The sequence below is a fragment of the Apis cerana genome, linkage group LG1 (genome assembly GCF_029169275.1).
Source record: "Apis cerana isolate GH-2021 linkage group LG1, AcerK_1.0, whole genome shotgun sequence".
Lineage (NCBI taxonomy): Eukaryota > Metazoa > Arthropoda > Insecta > Hymenoptera > Apidae > Apis > Apis cerana.
The window spans coordinates 7,808,113-7,824,092 of NC_083852.1; the positions used below are offsets into that span (position 1 = coordinate 7,808,113).

A 15,980-nucleotide genomic window follows, 5' to 3' on the forward strand; every position below is an offset into this window, starting at 1 on the left:
ACTTAACGTCATCATTTAGAGAATAATTAATCGTCTATCTCGATCGACGTTCGTCGATTTTTTTATACGTGTCACGGAGAAACTTTCGAATAATCTTCTATACGTGTAATTCTACGCTTTAAATTTATTTTCATACGAATCACTTCGATTATCCGATTCTTATGCCCCTCGAAATACCCGAGGAGCTCTCGATGGATTAAATTAAACGCCGAGTACGATTTCTCGCTGGAAAAAAAATACTCGAATCATTTTTCTCGAAAAATCCAATTAAGCGGAAGAAAAAGAGAAGAAAAAGGAAAGAAGAGAGCGTATATTCGTTTCGCGCAAAAGTTGGAGAAACGAGTTTGTTCGCGCGACAAACCAGCAGCGCAGCCGGTCGTCCTCTCGGTTTCTCGCTGCGAGGAAAAAGAAGATCAATTGCTCGAAGGTGAGCCCGAAGGTTACGCCTTTCGTTTTTCGCCATAGAGGGACAGATCGTCTTGCCTATTTAAGGTGGAAAATTCACTCGGATCGTTACCTATCGGCGCGCCATGTGCGTCGATCCTAGATCCAACAGGGATCGAGAGAGGCGTGCACTCGCCGTTGCTGCGCGTTGTGCAATCGCACGAGATCGTAACAGTTACTTAAATTAACGGGTCTGCTCGTTATCTCGTATATATATATATATACGGGGCCCAGATCCACCATCTCCGCCTCGTGATTAATTATTATCATCGTTTTACACGCGTTACGCATAAGTGAACCGTGGAATTTTTCCCCCGAGATGGATCTCGTCGCGCTAACGAATCATCACGTTATCTTTATTTTCCGGGACGTTCCATTAAATTTTAATTAAATCAGATTTTTGGAAAAGCTCCGTTACTCCGAAATTGAAAGTTTCGACGGGAATATATGTATTTCTGTAAATTTAGAAGAAAGTTTGAAAATTCTCGTTTGAATTCCCTCTTCGAATCGAGCGAATTTCAGATATCTTTTCTAAACCCATAACACGCGACAGGTCCGCTCCAACGAGCCTAAACAGAAAAAGAAGATGCAAGAGTATAAAATCGAAATCGAGAGGAAACGTTCTAAACGTCCCACGTCGCCTGTAGATCACGCGAATCGCGTGTCACGAGAACCGCTTTGCGGTGTCCGCAAAAAGAAGCGAGTTCGTCTCGTTTGTGCAGACGTCGTAAATTAACCAAGAAGCGTGTATATATTCATTAAAAGAAAAAGGAAAAAGCATCTCTCGACGAACCCTAGTGCTTTCGGTATCGAGACGCGCCGGTGAATCCCTCGATGGTGGAAACGACTTTGTTTAGTTTCATCGTCTAATAAATATAATTACGCTGGTTGCGTAAGCATGTCGCGGATCGCCAGCTATTCCGCCACCTATTTTCTTGCCCGACTCGCCCTAAGGCTGCGCTTATGACCTAATCCGCGATTAGATCGCGCCTCCAGTGACGAGTGAGAGGACCTTCGGGATCCAAGATTTTATTATTATCTTTGGGAAGGTTTTTCCAATTTATTTATTTTTCTTTTTTATTTGAGTCAATTTTCAATCAACGAATTTCCTGTTAAATTAATGAAATTAAATAGAAGGAACGTCCCATTCTTCGACGTTCTTTCAATTTCTTGGTGAAATTTTTCTAATTTAGTCGAAGATCGAGATAACAGCGACTTAAAACATAAAAAAAAAAAAGAAAGAAAGATACCTGTGGTGTTTGTCCCTGCACAAAGCATGGCACGGTCGTCCGCCGCCATTTCGTTTGTGACGGCTGGATCAGCCTGTTTTTCTAACGTAATTGAATTTCGCCCCGCGAGCCGCCATTCCCTTTGTAATTGACCCCCCATACCCGTTCCGTGACGTAGCTTCGCTTACGTGAAGGAATTGCCACCAGGTGAAAAACTTGTTCGCCAAACTTTCCTCCAAAACTTTACTTTTGAACGTCCCTCCAATTGTGGACAAGAAGCCGTTGTACTTGTCGCGACACACTCTGGGAGGTCTAAATTCCCCTCGAAAAAGGGAGGGAGGGAAAAAGAAAAACGATTCACCTGTCGTCGTCGAATTTTTCTTAGCAACGTATCGCGCACATCCTGTGTTATCACATCCACCGATTAAACTTCTTCTGATAACAGCGTCGTAATAAAATTCTACGTTAAAGTGAGTTGTAATAGTCTAAAATACTCCAATATTCTCGAAGATTAAAAGAATCTCTCTGCCTCGAATAATCTCGAATAAACGTTCTTCCACGTTCGACACGACACGTTCGACAAACAGGTGGCAGGGAGAATATCCACAAATTCCAAGGTGCACTTGTGAAACATCCCTTCCTCCGCGCAAGAATTCGGCAAATATCTCCGTACAATATCTACTCCAGATTCCGTTTCCCTCAACCTGTACTCCTTTGCCGTCTTTCCGTCCTTTGCATCGTCACGCGAACGTCGCAAAGAACCTGCTAAAATTCAAATATCCACCGCGTTCCACAGCAGGACGGATCGAATATAGCAGAAGAAGAAGAAGAAGAAGAAGAGGAAGAGGAGGAGGATTTCCCGGGAACGAGTGGCCCCAAGGCTGCTTTGATGTTAACGCGGCCGTATCATAAAGTGATTCGCATTCTGCAAGTGCGAGATCAGATAAGATAGACCGCGGGATGCTGTAGTCGGATGCGTTTTTTCCATCGAGATCGGCATCCCTAACCCTGTAATCTGGCTGGATGATGAAGGCTAGCCGCGCTCGCTCGCCCGCCATTTTGATTTCTCCGGCGATGCGGATGATCGTTTCTTGAAAGGTATACGCACGAGGCTTAAATAGGTTGTGCTTCGTGCCGAAACATTCTAAATTCCTTTTGTAAACGTACGAATGATTCACGCTCACGTTGTTTACTTTCGCGGGTAATTTGTCGCGGAGAGGGGTTTGGTGTATCGCTTTCACAGATAACGTAAATATCGCCGTATCGTGCGCGTCTTGTATGATGGATTATTTATTTGCAGGGTCAGGTTAATACGGAAGTACGATATTTCTGAAAGGATTTGGTATCACTTTTCGTATCACTTTGAATCCGAAGTTTAAAAATGCTGAAATGTATTTCAAGGTATACGTGGAATATGATTCTTCGAAGTTGAAGAATCATTTTTAAATCTCGTTGCCGATATAATCAGAAGGGTCAATAAGATTGGAATCGATTCTCGATCTTCCATCGATTCTTATTTCCCTTCGTGCATTATCGAATCGTTATGCATCGAATCTGCATATAACAACGTATTCTTGGTATCGAGGTATTCTTGAGCTAACTGAATTACGCGTGTTGTATCAATCCTATTTCTTTTCTTTATGAGAGATTAAACTCGGTACATTGAGATCAGGGTATGGATCGATAACTTACACGTGAAATGATTTTGTGTTCGGTGGGATTTCTCTGAAGACATTGCATTTTCTTACCAATCTTCAACTTGAATTTTGAAAAGAAACTTTGAAAGATAAGGAAATCTAAAATAGAACGATCCTAGATTACTTCGTTTCTTCTGAATTATTGTAAACAATAAATGTATCTTTAAAAATTTACTTGTACGATTTATTTTCAGTACCGAGAAAAACAACTGAATATGATTCTGAAATCTCAATAAATGGGATATAATTTTTTATTTTGAATTCAATCAAACACCAACGTTGTATTATAAATTTTCAGAACAATTCTTGAAACGAATTGCAATTTCTAAACGTTTCCTTACCTCAACGTCGAAAGAGATTTCGAAATAACATTGGTGACGCAACGAGGCAACGAGTTTAATTGCCGGTTTCTTTCTGTTGCAGGTAAGCATCGAACTTTCATCTGCATCCACTTGTTACCAGTTCGCGGGAAACCGTAAGTGATTCACTAGATTCCACGCTATTACACGCTCTCGCACGTGTTTAATTTTCGAGAAATCACTTGGCGCCCTTGTTTTTCTATCCGAGAGGGAACCTTGATCGTTTTGCGATCGACAGTTGACCTCCTTATCAACTCTGTACATTATTGCGAGTGATTCTTCGTCGAGTTTGATACCATTTTATTATTATAATTTCTCTGTGAGAAAAATTGATATATCCATTCGTTCACTGCAAATTTATAATTAAAAATCGAGCAATTGTTATCGAGCGAAATTTTGGGAGATCGTCGTGTCTAAATTAACATTGGAGAGTAGAGAGAACATTGCGGTAACACTGCAATTTACAACTTCCCCGCTTATCGATTCGCCGATCTTATTGCTCGATAAATCGTTACGCAAGAGCGTCCGAAGAAAATGGACTTTTAAAATATATCACGCGTAAGATATATATCCACGGTGAAAGCACCAAATACCTCAACTTGACGCAACTCTCTCCACCCATTTCCCCGGCCGAAAAAAAAAGAGAAAATTCTCTCTTTAAACGTCATATCATGTACCACCCCTCGTTCATTGTTTCGTGCGCCACCATTCAAAGAGGAGAAACTGCATAATATATCGGCGAGGAAACAATTGCCCAAGGAATTTCCACGTGAGTTTTGAACTCGTATCCTCGTGTAGGTATAATTCACTCGCGCATTCGAGTTCTGACTGCTGCTTAAAATACCGGCACTTAATTACGCGGTTTAAAGGGCCCGGCCATTTTTTAACGCCCATAAACCTGTCTCCTGATCCGGTCATCCCCGCGGTTGCATAATGCGCCGCCCCTCTCCTTGCTCTCCGTTCTCTCGCCCATCTTCCTCCTCTCCCCCTTTGATAGCTCGGTAGCCACTGATTGCGATTTATAATGTCAACCGGCCGCTCTGCCAACCCATTGTCAACCGGATCGGTCTCGTCGCGGTGAAATCTTCGCCTCTTTGCTTTCTACATCGGATTTGGATCGCTTCCGAAGTTATATTTTAGGTAATTACGTAACGTCAGGAACGTTGAAGTTTTTGGTCAAGTTTCGTCGAACGGAATAAGAATAAGCGCGACTCTGTGTCTTGCTTCTTGCTTAACACGTGTCGTTTCTTTTCTTTTACTTCATCATTTTATTACAATGCAATCGTGTTTTTAGCAGGTATTATACGATAGACAAACGTTTAAATTTTCCCCCCCTTGGCTCCACGTCGATTAAACAACCTACAACAGATTTAACAAATAAAACTTTTGTGGCAGACTCTTCTTGCATGCGCTCGAACTGCCCAAACAGACTCGTTTCGGACGGGCAAAAGAACAGATCTACACAAATACATCAGGTATCCCTGATCAGAGGAATTGGATCGAAAAGGGAGAGAGGAGGAGGAGAGAAAGTATCAGGACAAAAGTGGAAGTTCACGGAACGGAGTGAAATACATGGGAGGATGAAAAATGAAGAGCGAACAAGGGAACACGGTGGAAGTACATAGAGAATCGAGGATGAGGAGAAGCGTAACACGAGAGAGAGAGAGAGAGAGAAAGAGAGAGGTTGGCCGAAGGAGGGGAATAAATTAAAGAACGGGTTCTCCCTCACCGCAGGACCTCATTACGTCCAACTTCATTTGTTTCCATTTTAATCGGGGGCCCCCGTCTGCGGACCAGAATCCAGTACCAGAAACCAGAACCGCAACGGATACCTGGCACCATCGAATGCAGCCGGATTCTCCTCTCGGACGAGGATGTCTTTGGATGCCACCGCGTACCAATCGTTTCCTTATGAGATCGTTTAGGGAGGAACGGTGATTTGTTTTGAAACGAAACTCTTTTCTCGGTTTCTTTTCTTTCTTTTCTTCCTTTGCGTGCATCTAAGATTTACGTAATGTAATTTCCAGATTCTATTTCTCGAGTTGTTCATTTGTATTTGCTGATTATTATTCGAGTCGGTATGGGACGCTGAATAGAAGTGATTTTATTAACAGTTGTGAAGCAACTATCCTAAATATTTCTATATTTTCCACTTCCAGTGTGATATTACTGTTATTACAAATTTTCATCGCCAACGCCAATCGTGAAAAGCAAATCTGAAAATCTGAAACCATGTCAATATCGCTACCTTAAAGATTTCTCTACGGGAATTTGAACAAACCAGGACGGAGGGAGGGTAAAGCCACTTTTACTGCCGTTGGGCTGATTTCGGCGATCGTTTTACGGACACGAGCAAGCTCTAAAATGACCCTTAACAATAAACTTTTCCCGCGTGGCACGCGGGACATGGGAGGAAACGGTTGCCTCTGAACGAGCCGGAACGACGGGATAACGAGTCACGGAATAACGAAAGAAGGGGGTGACTCGGGAAGAGGAGGGAGAAAAAAAAGAGGAGCAGGAGCAAGGAAGGAGAGAGAGAAAGAGGTGGAGGCAAGACAATGGGGGCAGAGGCAAAGCCGCCTTTATTACAGAGCACGGCCACGATGGACAGTCAAACGGACACCTTGTGCCTTCTCTTTTATCGGTCCGTTTCGTTTTATTACCGTGGCGAAATCCCGGTCCAAATTAAAGCGAGCTTCGCGAATTTTCGGCCCTAATAGCGGCCGCGCTTAATTAAACCATGCTTCGACCTCGTGCGCGCTTTTGTTCCACGCTCGAAAGTCGAGTACTTGTGCGCACCCTACGTGCCCGATTTCTTTACTTGTGTTTCCTGATCCGGTTGAGAAAGTGGAACGGTATTTCCTTCATCTTTCCTTCTTCTTCTCTTTTTTTTTTCTTTTTGAAATTACAACTCTCTTTCGTAACAGCTAAACAACTTGTCACAATTTCTTTTCGCATTTATACGGAGTGATATTATCGCAGTAAGAGAGTTTGACATTTTTTTTTATTTTTTCTCTTTCCAGAATAGAATAATCTTAATCATTTACACTTGCCGATATTTAAATACACGCGTCAGGAGTTTATATATCTCGAAAAAAAGAAAGAAAATTGCAAGAAATTGGCGCGAACGAATCCACGAATCCCTGGACGCCCCGAGTGAAACAGATATTCCCAGAATTCAGCAAGAAGCGATATTTCCATCATTTTGGATCGACAGCCGCGTGTCGGGGGTGCAAAAATTTGTCGCGTTGGGAATTGTCGAATACGAGGAGCGAAGATTGGGCCGATAAGCAGGGCCGGGGACGGGCCTCTTCCTGCCTGGGCGATCGATCAACAAGATAAATTCGGGCCCCGTTTTTCTTCCCGGGGCCCGTACGTCTTCGCCGTGTCCCAAACACGTCCGAACACGAGATGCCTCTTACTCACCGCCTCTGAATCATCGGCCGACGATCGACCTTGCCCACCTTTAAATCATCGATTAATTCCGCGCGACGAAAGCGCAGCTCGGCGATCTCGAAGCGCGACGCTCTCCTCGCGTACCTGGAAATCGGCGCGGAGAGCCGATCCCGCGTACGTGCCGCGAATTAATTCGACGGCGACGTCTCTCGACGACGAACCTTGGATCGTTGCGTTAGACGCGGAGGAGAAAAAGATGCGGAGGAATATAATTCGAAGCGGTGTATAATTCCTTTGTTCGAATGGATTCCCGGCCTCCGAGTTGTTTACGTTTCGATTTTTAATTAAAATTCCTCGATCGAGGAGGAGCCAGTTTGTCGAGAAGCTTTAGAATTCGAAACATCGAATATTTCACCAACATATGTTCGAGGAATGTTGAGTGATAGCTGTGAACGATAGATGTTCGATAACACCGTCTTGATTGAAACTCCTTACGGAGCAAAGACAAATTCAAAAAAAAGAAAAAAGGAAAAGGAAGCGGCGTAAAAAGTATATCCATCGATCGACATTATCGGTTGTTCCCCCGTATCGAGTCGACAAACCCTTAACGACGCACGGTGCAAAGGACAAATAGGCAATTCTCGGTAATCTTCCAGTCACGAACGGCCACTTTCCGGTAATTTTCCAGCGTCGTTCGATCGATCGAACTTCCCGCTGGGATACGCGTTTCATCGATTCGAGGCACGTTTCCCTCCGCGAAACCAACATTGTCGTTCGATCGAGCCAGTTTTTCCGATCGTTTAATCGATTTATCAAACATCGTCACGTCATAAGTCGGGCTTGTTACGGCCCCGTCGGGTATTGTTCCCAACGAGGCTGATCATCGTTGGGAAAAACCTCTATTCTTGCTCGAGTCGCGCTTCGAGGTGGCAGGTGTTCCAGGCGTTCGAGCTAGGCCGCGAAAGCGGTTTCTAAGAAAGTTTTGCCATCGACCGCGAGCCTTTTCGTTTTTCCACCTAATTTCCTAACCTGTGTTACACCAGGCAAACAGGTAATTCTTCCGTTGCGCAATCGTCGCGAGCGCAGCGTTCTGAGAATATTTCCGCCCGATTGTGTCCCGGCGACGTTCCTCGAGCGCTTGTTGTTTGTTGCCCAACCACGAAGGAGTTTCGTTGGTATTTTGCCAAGTTTCCTCCACTCGCAATCGTTCTGGAGGATTGTTTGAATGGAAATTGCGAGGAGGAGGTGTGCGCTTGGATACACGAGGTTGCGCAAGTTTCAGGAAGAGGGATGTGTGGGTCGTGGAAAAGTGCAACAGGTGACAATGACCGAAATGGAGTGTTTGTTTTTCACTTCGTCGTACACTTGACACCTAACGACGCCTCTTAACACTGTTTACACGTATGATTTCCACCAACAAAACGTTAAAACCCACCGAATATTATCGATACTCTTCGCAAAAAGAGAAAAAAGAAAAAAGCAAAGCACCTTACGTTTCAATTCCCGAATCCCCATTTCCAATAAATATCCTCCACTCTTATCCGGCCAGCCTATAAAAACGATCTCCTTGACGCACCGGTTCCTCGAGTATCTCTTCGGCATCGAAAACGGGGACCCCGATGACCCCCAAGTGGCCCTTATACATACCCCCGGTGTCCACCGATAAATCGCGGTCCCCTCGAACAAAGACTGCCGACCAGAAGTCTTTCCACGGAAGACTTTCTTCGAAGTGGCAACGAGTCGTCCGCTCGTAAATATTAAGAATATTTTATTTTATTAGCTTCCCCTTTCCCTTCCTCCAGGCGGCGCGCTGGAGAAGAAGAAGAAGAGGAAGAATAAGGGGGAAAGCGGCGTGTCACGCGTGTCCCGAGATACCGATCCAATAAAAAGAAGGAGAGGAAAGGGGAGCTGAGGAGATTCGTGGTGGCGCGTTTCGAGGCCCCTCGCGGACACTTTTATCGAAGGAGGGACCCGCCATTGGGGCCGCGACAGGCAGTAAAATCAAGTGCTCCAGTTTTATGGTGTCGGATACAACGGCAGGAACACGTGTTTACACTCGCCACGGTCCACGGTCCATTGGCCACGTGACCACCTTCTCCGCGATAAATCTCGCGGGGCACCCGGCCCTTTTTGACTTTTCGCCCGATAACGGGCCGAGACCCCTTCGGCTAGACGTAAATATACGCCAAGAGACCGAGAAACCACCGATCACCGTATTTGCATCGATAGAGAGGGTTAGTCTATTTCGTTATATCTGTCCAGCTTGTCTCCTACAGAATATGTTAATACGTATATGGCGGTGAAACATCTTTGGAGCGTGACAACTTTCTGTCTAATTGAAATTCGTCGTAAACTCGATAAACGAACTTCGATATTCTTTTGTGCAGTAATTCTCGATTCTTGGAATTAGAGATTCGATGGTGTAACCACTATTCTCGTGTAGGAGCTCGTTCATTAATAACGTAGAATATCCGGTGATGGCTTGAACCCTCGATTCGGCAAATATCTTCTGTAAAACACACTTTACACTCTGAACGAATGTCACGCTACTTAAGAAGGCCTTTCGAAGATCTTGGAGAGGGTCCAACGCGCCCCACTTACCGTTATCCGGATCCGGATCTTAATTCGGGAATAAATCATCGCGCCGGGGAGGGGAGGGGAGGGGATTAATACGTGGAACGTATTTGCAGGAGGCAGGGGATATTCGAACGATACGCGATCGGTTTGGTGTCGCCGTGTCGTCGTGGCCGGCCGCGGATCCCGTGAGAGAGTTGGCCGTCGCAAGCCCATTTTTCACCGGAACGAAGATACGGATGAGATACGAGGAAGCTCGCCTCCTCGAACCCGCCACGTGTTTTCTGGCCCCCTCGATCGGATCGTTAAGTGAAACGGCCGGCTCGAATCCAGCCCTCCTCCTCCTAACGTAATCTTTGGGTACCGGTGCCGTTTCGTCGTCGCTTCGGAATGGATCGAGATAATCGGAGGGGATCTCGCCGGGGATCAGAAAGCTCGAGATTGCTTCGTCTTCTTCTGGCAGGCTGTTAGCTATGTAACCGTGTGGAGAGAATTATTGCGCGATCGGGGAGAGGTTAGGCAAAGGGGAGGAAAATTTATTCATTTTCTGCTTCTCAATGATGAATTAATGGAAGAACGGGTTTCCGTGATTCACTTGCGATCACCGCGATCTATATAAAATGCCACGAATAATTTTTAAACGGGTCTCAAAAAGACAAGGAAGGAATTTTATTTTAATAAAAAGATCCTATACATTACCAGTTCTCTTAAAAACCTGTCCTAGGAAAGCTACGGATATTGCTAATCGATGCAAATTTCACGTTTCTTTTTTCTTTCAAATCCTTTCTTTCTTACTTGTTTTAAGCAATTTTCCAAAATTCATCATCCACGAAGATTGGTATCATCTTACGAAGGAAGGAAGAGAGAGAAGACCCGCGCGAGTTCGTTCCCCGAGCCGAATTCGAACGAGTGTTTGGCACACCACGTCATCAACTAGTTTTACACGAAGCGGTCTCCATTTTTTCCACGGCGCCTTTCCTCCTCCGCGATCCGCTCGCCCACGGCCCCGCTAATCGCCGCTTCTAGAGCCTGCCCGATCCTATCCGATCCGGTGGACTACGTCATACAGGTGAATGCGTCGGCGTGCACGGGCTCTCTCGCAGTCAACAACGTGGGGCCGCGGTTTGCCGCCTTATAAACAGGTATCCTTGCGTCGAAATCTAACGGGTGACGGCCTGGTAACGGCTTAATGGCTTCGCTCTTGCAACGTAGATCTCACGAGCGAGAGTTGAGAGCGTATAATCGGGTGTGCAGCGGTTAATTTCTCGAAATTAAAACCCGATCTTTTATTCGTATGGTATATTTTTAAGGAGGAAAGAAGGAAGTGAAAGAGGAGGGGTCCTTGAACTCCGTTGACTTTTTAAAAATTTATAGCTATAGTTTTATAAATTTGGGAGAAGGAGAATCCTCGAATCCTCTGCCGATTAAATATATATAAGACGTGTGTAAGACGGTTTATTTGTTTGATGTAGATGGAAATAGACGTAGAGAAATAATTTTTTGGATTGATGCACCTTCCGATTGTTGTTCCTTCGTTTATTTACATCGCATAAATTCCCAACTGCCATACCTTTCAATACCGATTATTTAAAGTTTATTCGAACCGGGGCTCTAGAACTCCCAACACCTCCCAAGATATTTCCATTTCAAATAATCTTGAAATTAAAATTATCACATTGTTTTCGAAAGCAGGGGAGAGAAAATTTGAATAATAATTCGACTGCTGCGAATCTTCAATTCCTCTATTTCTCGACCTACTGCGAATCGCCCCCTCCTCTCTCTCTCTCCCCCGATTCATCCACCATTCTTCGATCGCCGATTTCTTCAAACTCGCCGATAATCGTCCGATCTATCCCCCTGGAGCCACTACTCGCTCGAGAATCGAGAGATCCGCGATCGCGGACATCCGTTAGAGGCGGATTGCGTGCGGAGGCAGCGAGCGGAGGCAGTGGTCGCGTGGGTCGCTGCTAGAGGTTACCCTTCCCAACCGGCGGAAGAATCGAGATCCCTCTCGGGAGGTGCCACGCGATCGACAGTTCTTGACCAACGTTCCTCCTTCCTTCAGAGCGAGAGAGAAGCCGGCCGAGAACGCTGCGACCGTTGCGTTCCACGCGCGATTCTCGTCGTCGCGACGCCATCGCCTCCTTCTTTTTCTCCTCGATCGTTCGTTCGTTCGTTCGTTCGTTCTCGATCCGCGTGAAAATCTGCCAGACATCTGGGACCAGAGGGACGCCAGCCGTTTCATCGGCTCGGAGAGAAAGAGAGGGACACGAGAAGGTGGTTGGATCATCATTCAATGGAGGAGAGGGGGCCTACCTACACTCAACCTACAATATCTTCGAGCAATAGCTTCAAGGTGACAAGGTACCCTGCTCGCTAGCCACTGTAAACGCACCTCTCGATCTTCCACGATCGGAGATGGGATAAGGCGTATTACGAGTAGATTTCGAGTCTGTCTGGATGGTATATCAAATGTTGTATGAACGGGGTGAGGATGAAAATATTTTCAAGTAGATTTTTGTTACTTTTAAGAAAGTTATCGGGTATTGTTGACATCTTGGAAATACTTTGAAAACTCGTGAATTAAATAATCTTAATATTATCGGATTTTGGAGATGAATATAATATACACAATTTGATTAAAGTCATTCGATTAAAGAATTGCAATATATTATTTAAGACAGTTGTATGTTACAACGATATTTTCAACTTGTACTTCAAATAACTTATAAAATAATCATCTCATAATCAACCTCATTTGTATACTTTATTGCTTTCGAGTAGTAATCGAAAGCTATGAAAGTGATCTAGCGCGTTGATTCTCGATCTCTTTCGTCTTTAGTTGGTCCACGAACTTTTATTAGCACGCGAAATCGGGCCACGTTCGAATTTTTCGAGAAGATGGATGAAAAAGCTCGTTTTGATTAACCGAGGATTAAATAGGAAAGATGAGAGTGAATCTATCGTCGATTTTTTTCTTTATTTCTTGCGTGTATCTCAAGAATGCGACATATCTGCCCACCTGTTGTCTCAAGGTCTCAGAATCTTTTTCTTTTTTCCTCGTGGAGATAGATACATTTTGTCTGATTTGATCGATGGAATTCAATAATTGGTCACGTTTGTTCTAAGAATTTCGACGTATCTTTCAAAATCTAATATTTAAAAGACACGTTATATTAATTAATCAGTATCGAAAATTTAAAAAAAAATCATAATCAACATTCCTTCTTAATATCCATTAAACTCGCACTTAATTCTACCCTCCGTATCTTAACTAGATGCAACCGCGAAATGGAATATTAACGAATACCTTCGATCTTAATGAATTCACCTCTCTCGAACAGATGCAAGTTTTTTCCCCCTCGCTTCCTTCGTCAAACTATTAAAATTGTTCCCCATCCTGCCTAAGAAGAAAAAGAAGAGAAAGAAGAAGAAAAAAAAGAGGAATAATTGCTTAAAATTTTCGGAAGGCGGGGAGATCTGTGGCAAAAATCAATCAAGACAATGGTTCCCTCGTTAAAGGGGAGATTCCGCGAAAGATGGAGGGTTCGGATGGCGGGTTGCAACATCTTAATTCCCGAATCTCCTGCCGGAATCCACGCCCATCGCGTGCCACCGGCTCGTTAAATCATTAGCGACCGCGTGGCCCACAATCCGAAACTCATTCGCGTTGGTCATGTTAATTTCGTCCTCACTTTTTTCTTTTTTTCTTTTTTCCCCACTCCCCGTTTTCTTCTCCTTCTTCCTCTTTTTCTTCTTCTTCTTCTTCTCTAGCACCCTCGGGGTGAAATTAATGGCGCGAGAAACGAGCTTACTTGAAGATAAAATAGTCACGATCGTTTGTGAAACGTGCGAAGATAATTCTAAGATAATTACACGGATATAATTTTGATTTAATATCGAATAATATTATCGTTGAATTTGTCATTTCTCGTATTTCTACGAATCAATTACTCGAAATCTTGGTTTATTCGCACATTTTTTTTTTTTTATAAACAAAATTTCTAATTCTAAAATCGAAAATTCTCGATCAATTTTACAATTTTACAACTCTCGCTACAAAATTCTATTCTATCTAAACGTGGATGAAAGAAAAAAGTCTAATAGAATTTTCTGATTCGATCCAACTCGCGTGAATCATCTCGCTATCTCGTCGAATGAAAAAAATTCTTGAATTATTATCATCGGAAATTATATATGCATAATATATAGATATATATATATAGAAAGAAAGAATTACAGGATAATAGTATATAATACGTATTTACATAGGAATAAAATAAACCTTGTTTATATTCCCACGAAAGCGATAAAAGTTTAATCTTGAAAACGATATCTTGAACGAAGCGAAGCGTAAATACGTTAGGTTGGAATGAACCATTCCCGAGGCAACGAACATCCCGAGGGACAATAAAATCCAGAGAGCGAGAGGACGAGGCACTCTGTTCCAAGGGAACGAAAGGAGGGGGGCGAGAAGGGAAATAAAATCCTCTGACGGGTAAAAGATCGCGCGTAAATAGAAAGAAGAAGCTCGGCTAGGCGAGCGGCGCGGAAAGGTGCAAAAGGGGGTATCGGGCACAAAGAGCACTTTGTGTGCAAATTTATTGCGCGGCCCACGGGGATCCGTTCACGTAGGAATTATTTAGACACCCGTTAGACGTTCCTCGATTAGGCAACCTGCTCGTGAGTCCGAGTTCCGACAGAGGTTATGGGTAGGAGATCGTCAAGAAAATTTGTACACCCGATAAATTTATCGACCAAGGTGCACCAAGCGCAATCGCGAATAGACGATAAATGAAATTTATTCGGGGTTGAAAATTGCCGCTCTCCATCGAGTCTCGTTAGAATTAATCTAAATCGGATTTTTATCAGCGAGATAAAAAGGGAATAAATTTGTTGAAAATGTTAGACTGTGAAACAGTTTATCTAGTTTTTAATTATTAATACGTATATATATATATATACACGTAAAAAAGTAACATTTATCGAGGATACAACAATCTGTGATCGATCTAGAATCGACACATTAATATTACATTATATCGTGCGATAAAAATTATGTTATTAATAGGCAGGCGACTTATGAATTAGTTATTAAACTAGTTAAGCTACCTGTTTCGCTAGATCCGTTTTCAAAACACGTTTCACGCCAATGTTCTTCGCGCGTTTCGAAAAAACTTTTCCCCGACACTTTGTTCTTACACCTGTACCCCCTGAATTAAAATCTCCATTTCGAAACTATCCTCGATGTACGCGTAAATCTAAACGGAAACGGGAGTTGAACTCGTCCGAAAATTGAATTATCGTCGAAGATAGTTGGACGAAAAATTGAAAATTCACGATCCTATAATCTATAAGCGAAGCCTCGATCGCGACACACGGCCGGATTTTCGCCATCCAACGCGCGATGCTAATCGATATCGATTCCTCGAATGCTTGCCGGCACGTAGAAGGAAACGAAGCCGATAAAATTAGACGGAAGCTGCCGGTTCGGAAAGTGGAATTCCGTTTAGCTCCTAAACTATATGCCGATAAATCGCCGATATAAAATTCCTGTAACGCGGCTCGGCTCTCGAATTCTAATCGACTCGTTAAGCGAAATTCCCTTGATTTCTCAGCGTACACGCTGCTGCCTCTTAAAGGATAGTTTACGCGGTGCTCGGATTAGAATCCCAAACCGTGGTCTGTGCACGTTTGGTAAATAAAAAAAAAGAAATAGAAAAAATTTTGGTCCGTTTATCCAATGATATTTCCAATATTTCGATACTGGGAATTCGATAATTTTAGAATAGTTTTTAGTTTTTAGCGTATATATCATATTATATAGGGAGATTTTATTGTAATTTATAGTACAGCAATGGTGATAATATATATACCGGTATTCCTTTTCGAGAAATTTCATGATAAAACAATTTACATATTTCGAATGTATATAGCGCACCGAAGATATTTTATCTCAAATTCTACGTTCGATTTGATACCGTTGTCCACTCTCGTGACGAAAACGAGCTGAATCAACGTATCGCGATCTTGAAAAACTTGATATTATCGATACTTACGATTATGTTCTATTCGGTGTATGAATATACAGCGCAATTGAACGTAACGAATGGCACCGTAAATCTCACGGGAGAATTAATTAAGAATCTCGAATGTGAAACGCGTGTCTCGAGAGTGGTTCTCTGGTGCATTTGCAACGGGTAATTCCACAAATCGTAATTGAATTCCTTCGTGTTCCTCCTTTGGAATCATTCGTCAAATAAATGAATGGGCGAAAGAAA

At 43.4% G+C, this 15,980-nt stretch overlaps 2 protein-coding genes across 25 annotated transcripts in view; one reads left to right on the plus strand and one right to left on the minus strand.

The window, feature by feature from the left end:
- The window catches only part of LOC107994781 (myocardin-like), a 291,174-nt gene that overhangs the window by 144,012 nt on the left and 131,182 nt on the right, over positions 1–15,980 (plus strand). For 4 of the 23 annotated variants that reach the window (XM_062081678.1, XM_062081687.1, XM_028665341.2 and 1 more), the window contains one exon: positions 3,794–3,845. The exons of 18 other annotated variants lie outside the window; for them this stretch is intronic. In XM_062081678.1, the coding sequence (XP_061937662.1) occupies positions 3,794–3,845 (52 nt within the window). Of the gene's footprint in view, positions 1–3,793; positions 3,846–10,437; positions 12,064–15,980 lie in introns of those variants that run through there. One more of the 23 variants, XM_062081742.1, reaches the window with a different exon arrangement.
- Positions 1–15,980, minus strand: part of LOC107994785 (glucose dehydrogenase [FAD, quinone]-like) — a 55,278-nt gene that overhangs the window by 35,210 nt on the left and 4,088 nt on the right. The window lies entirely within an intron of this gene.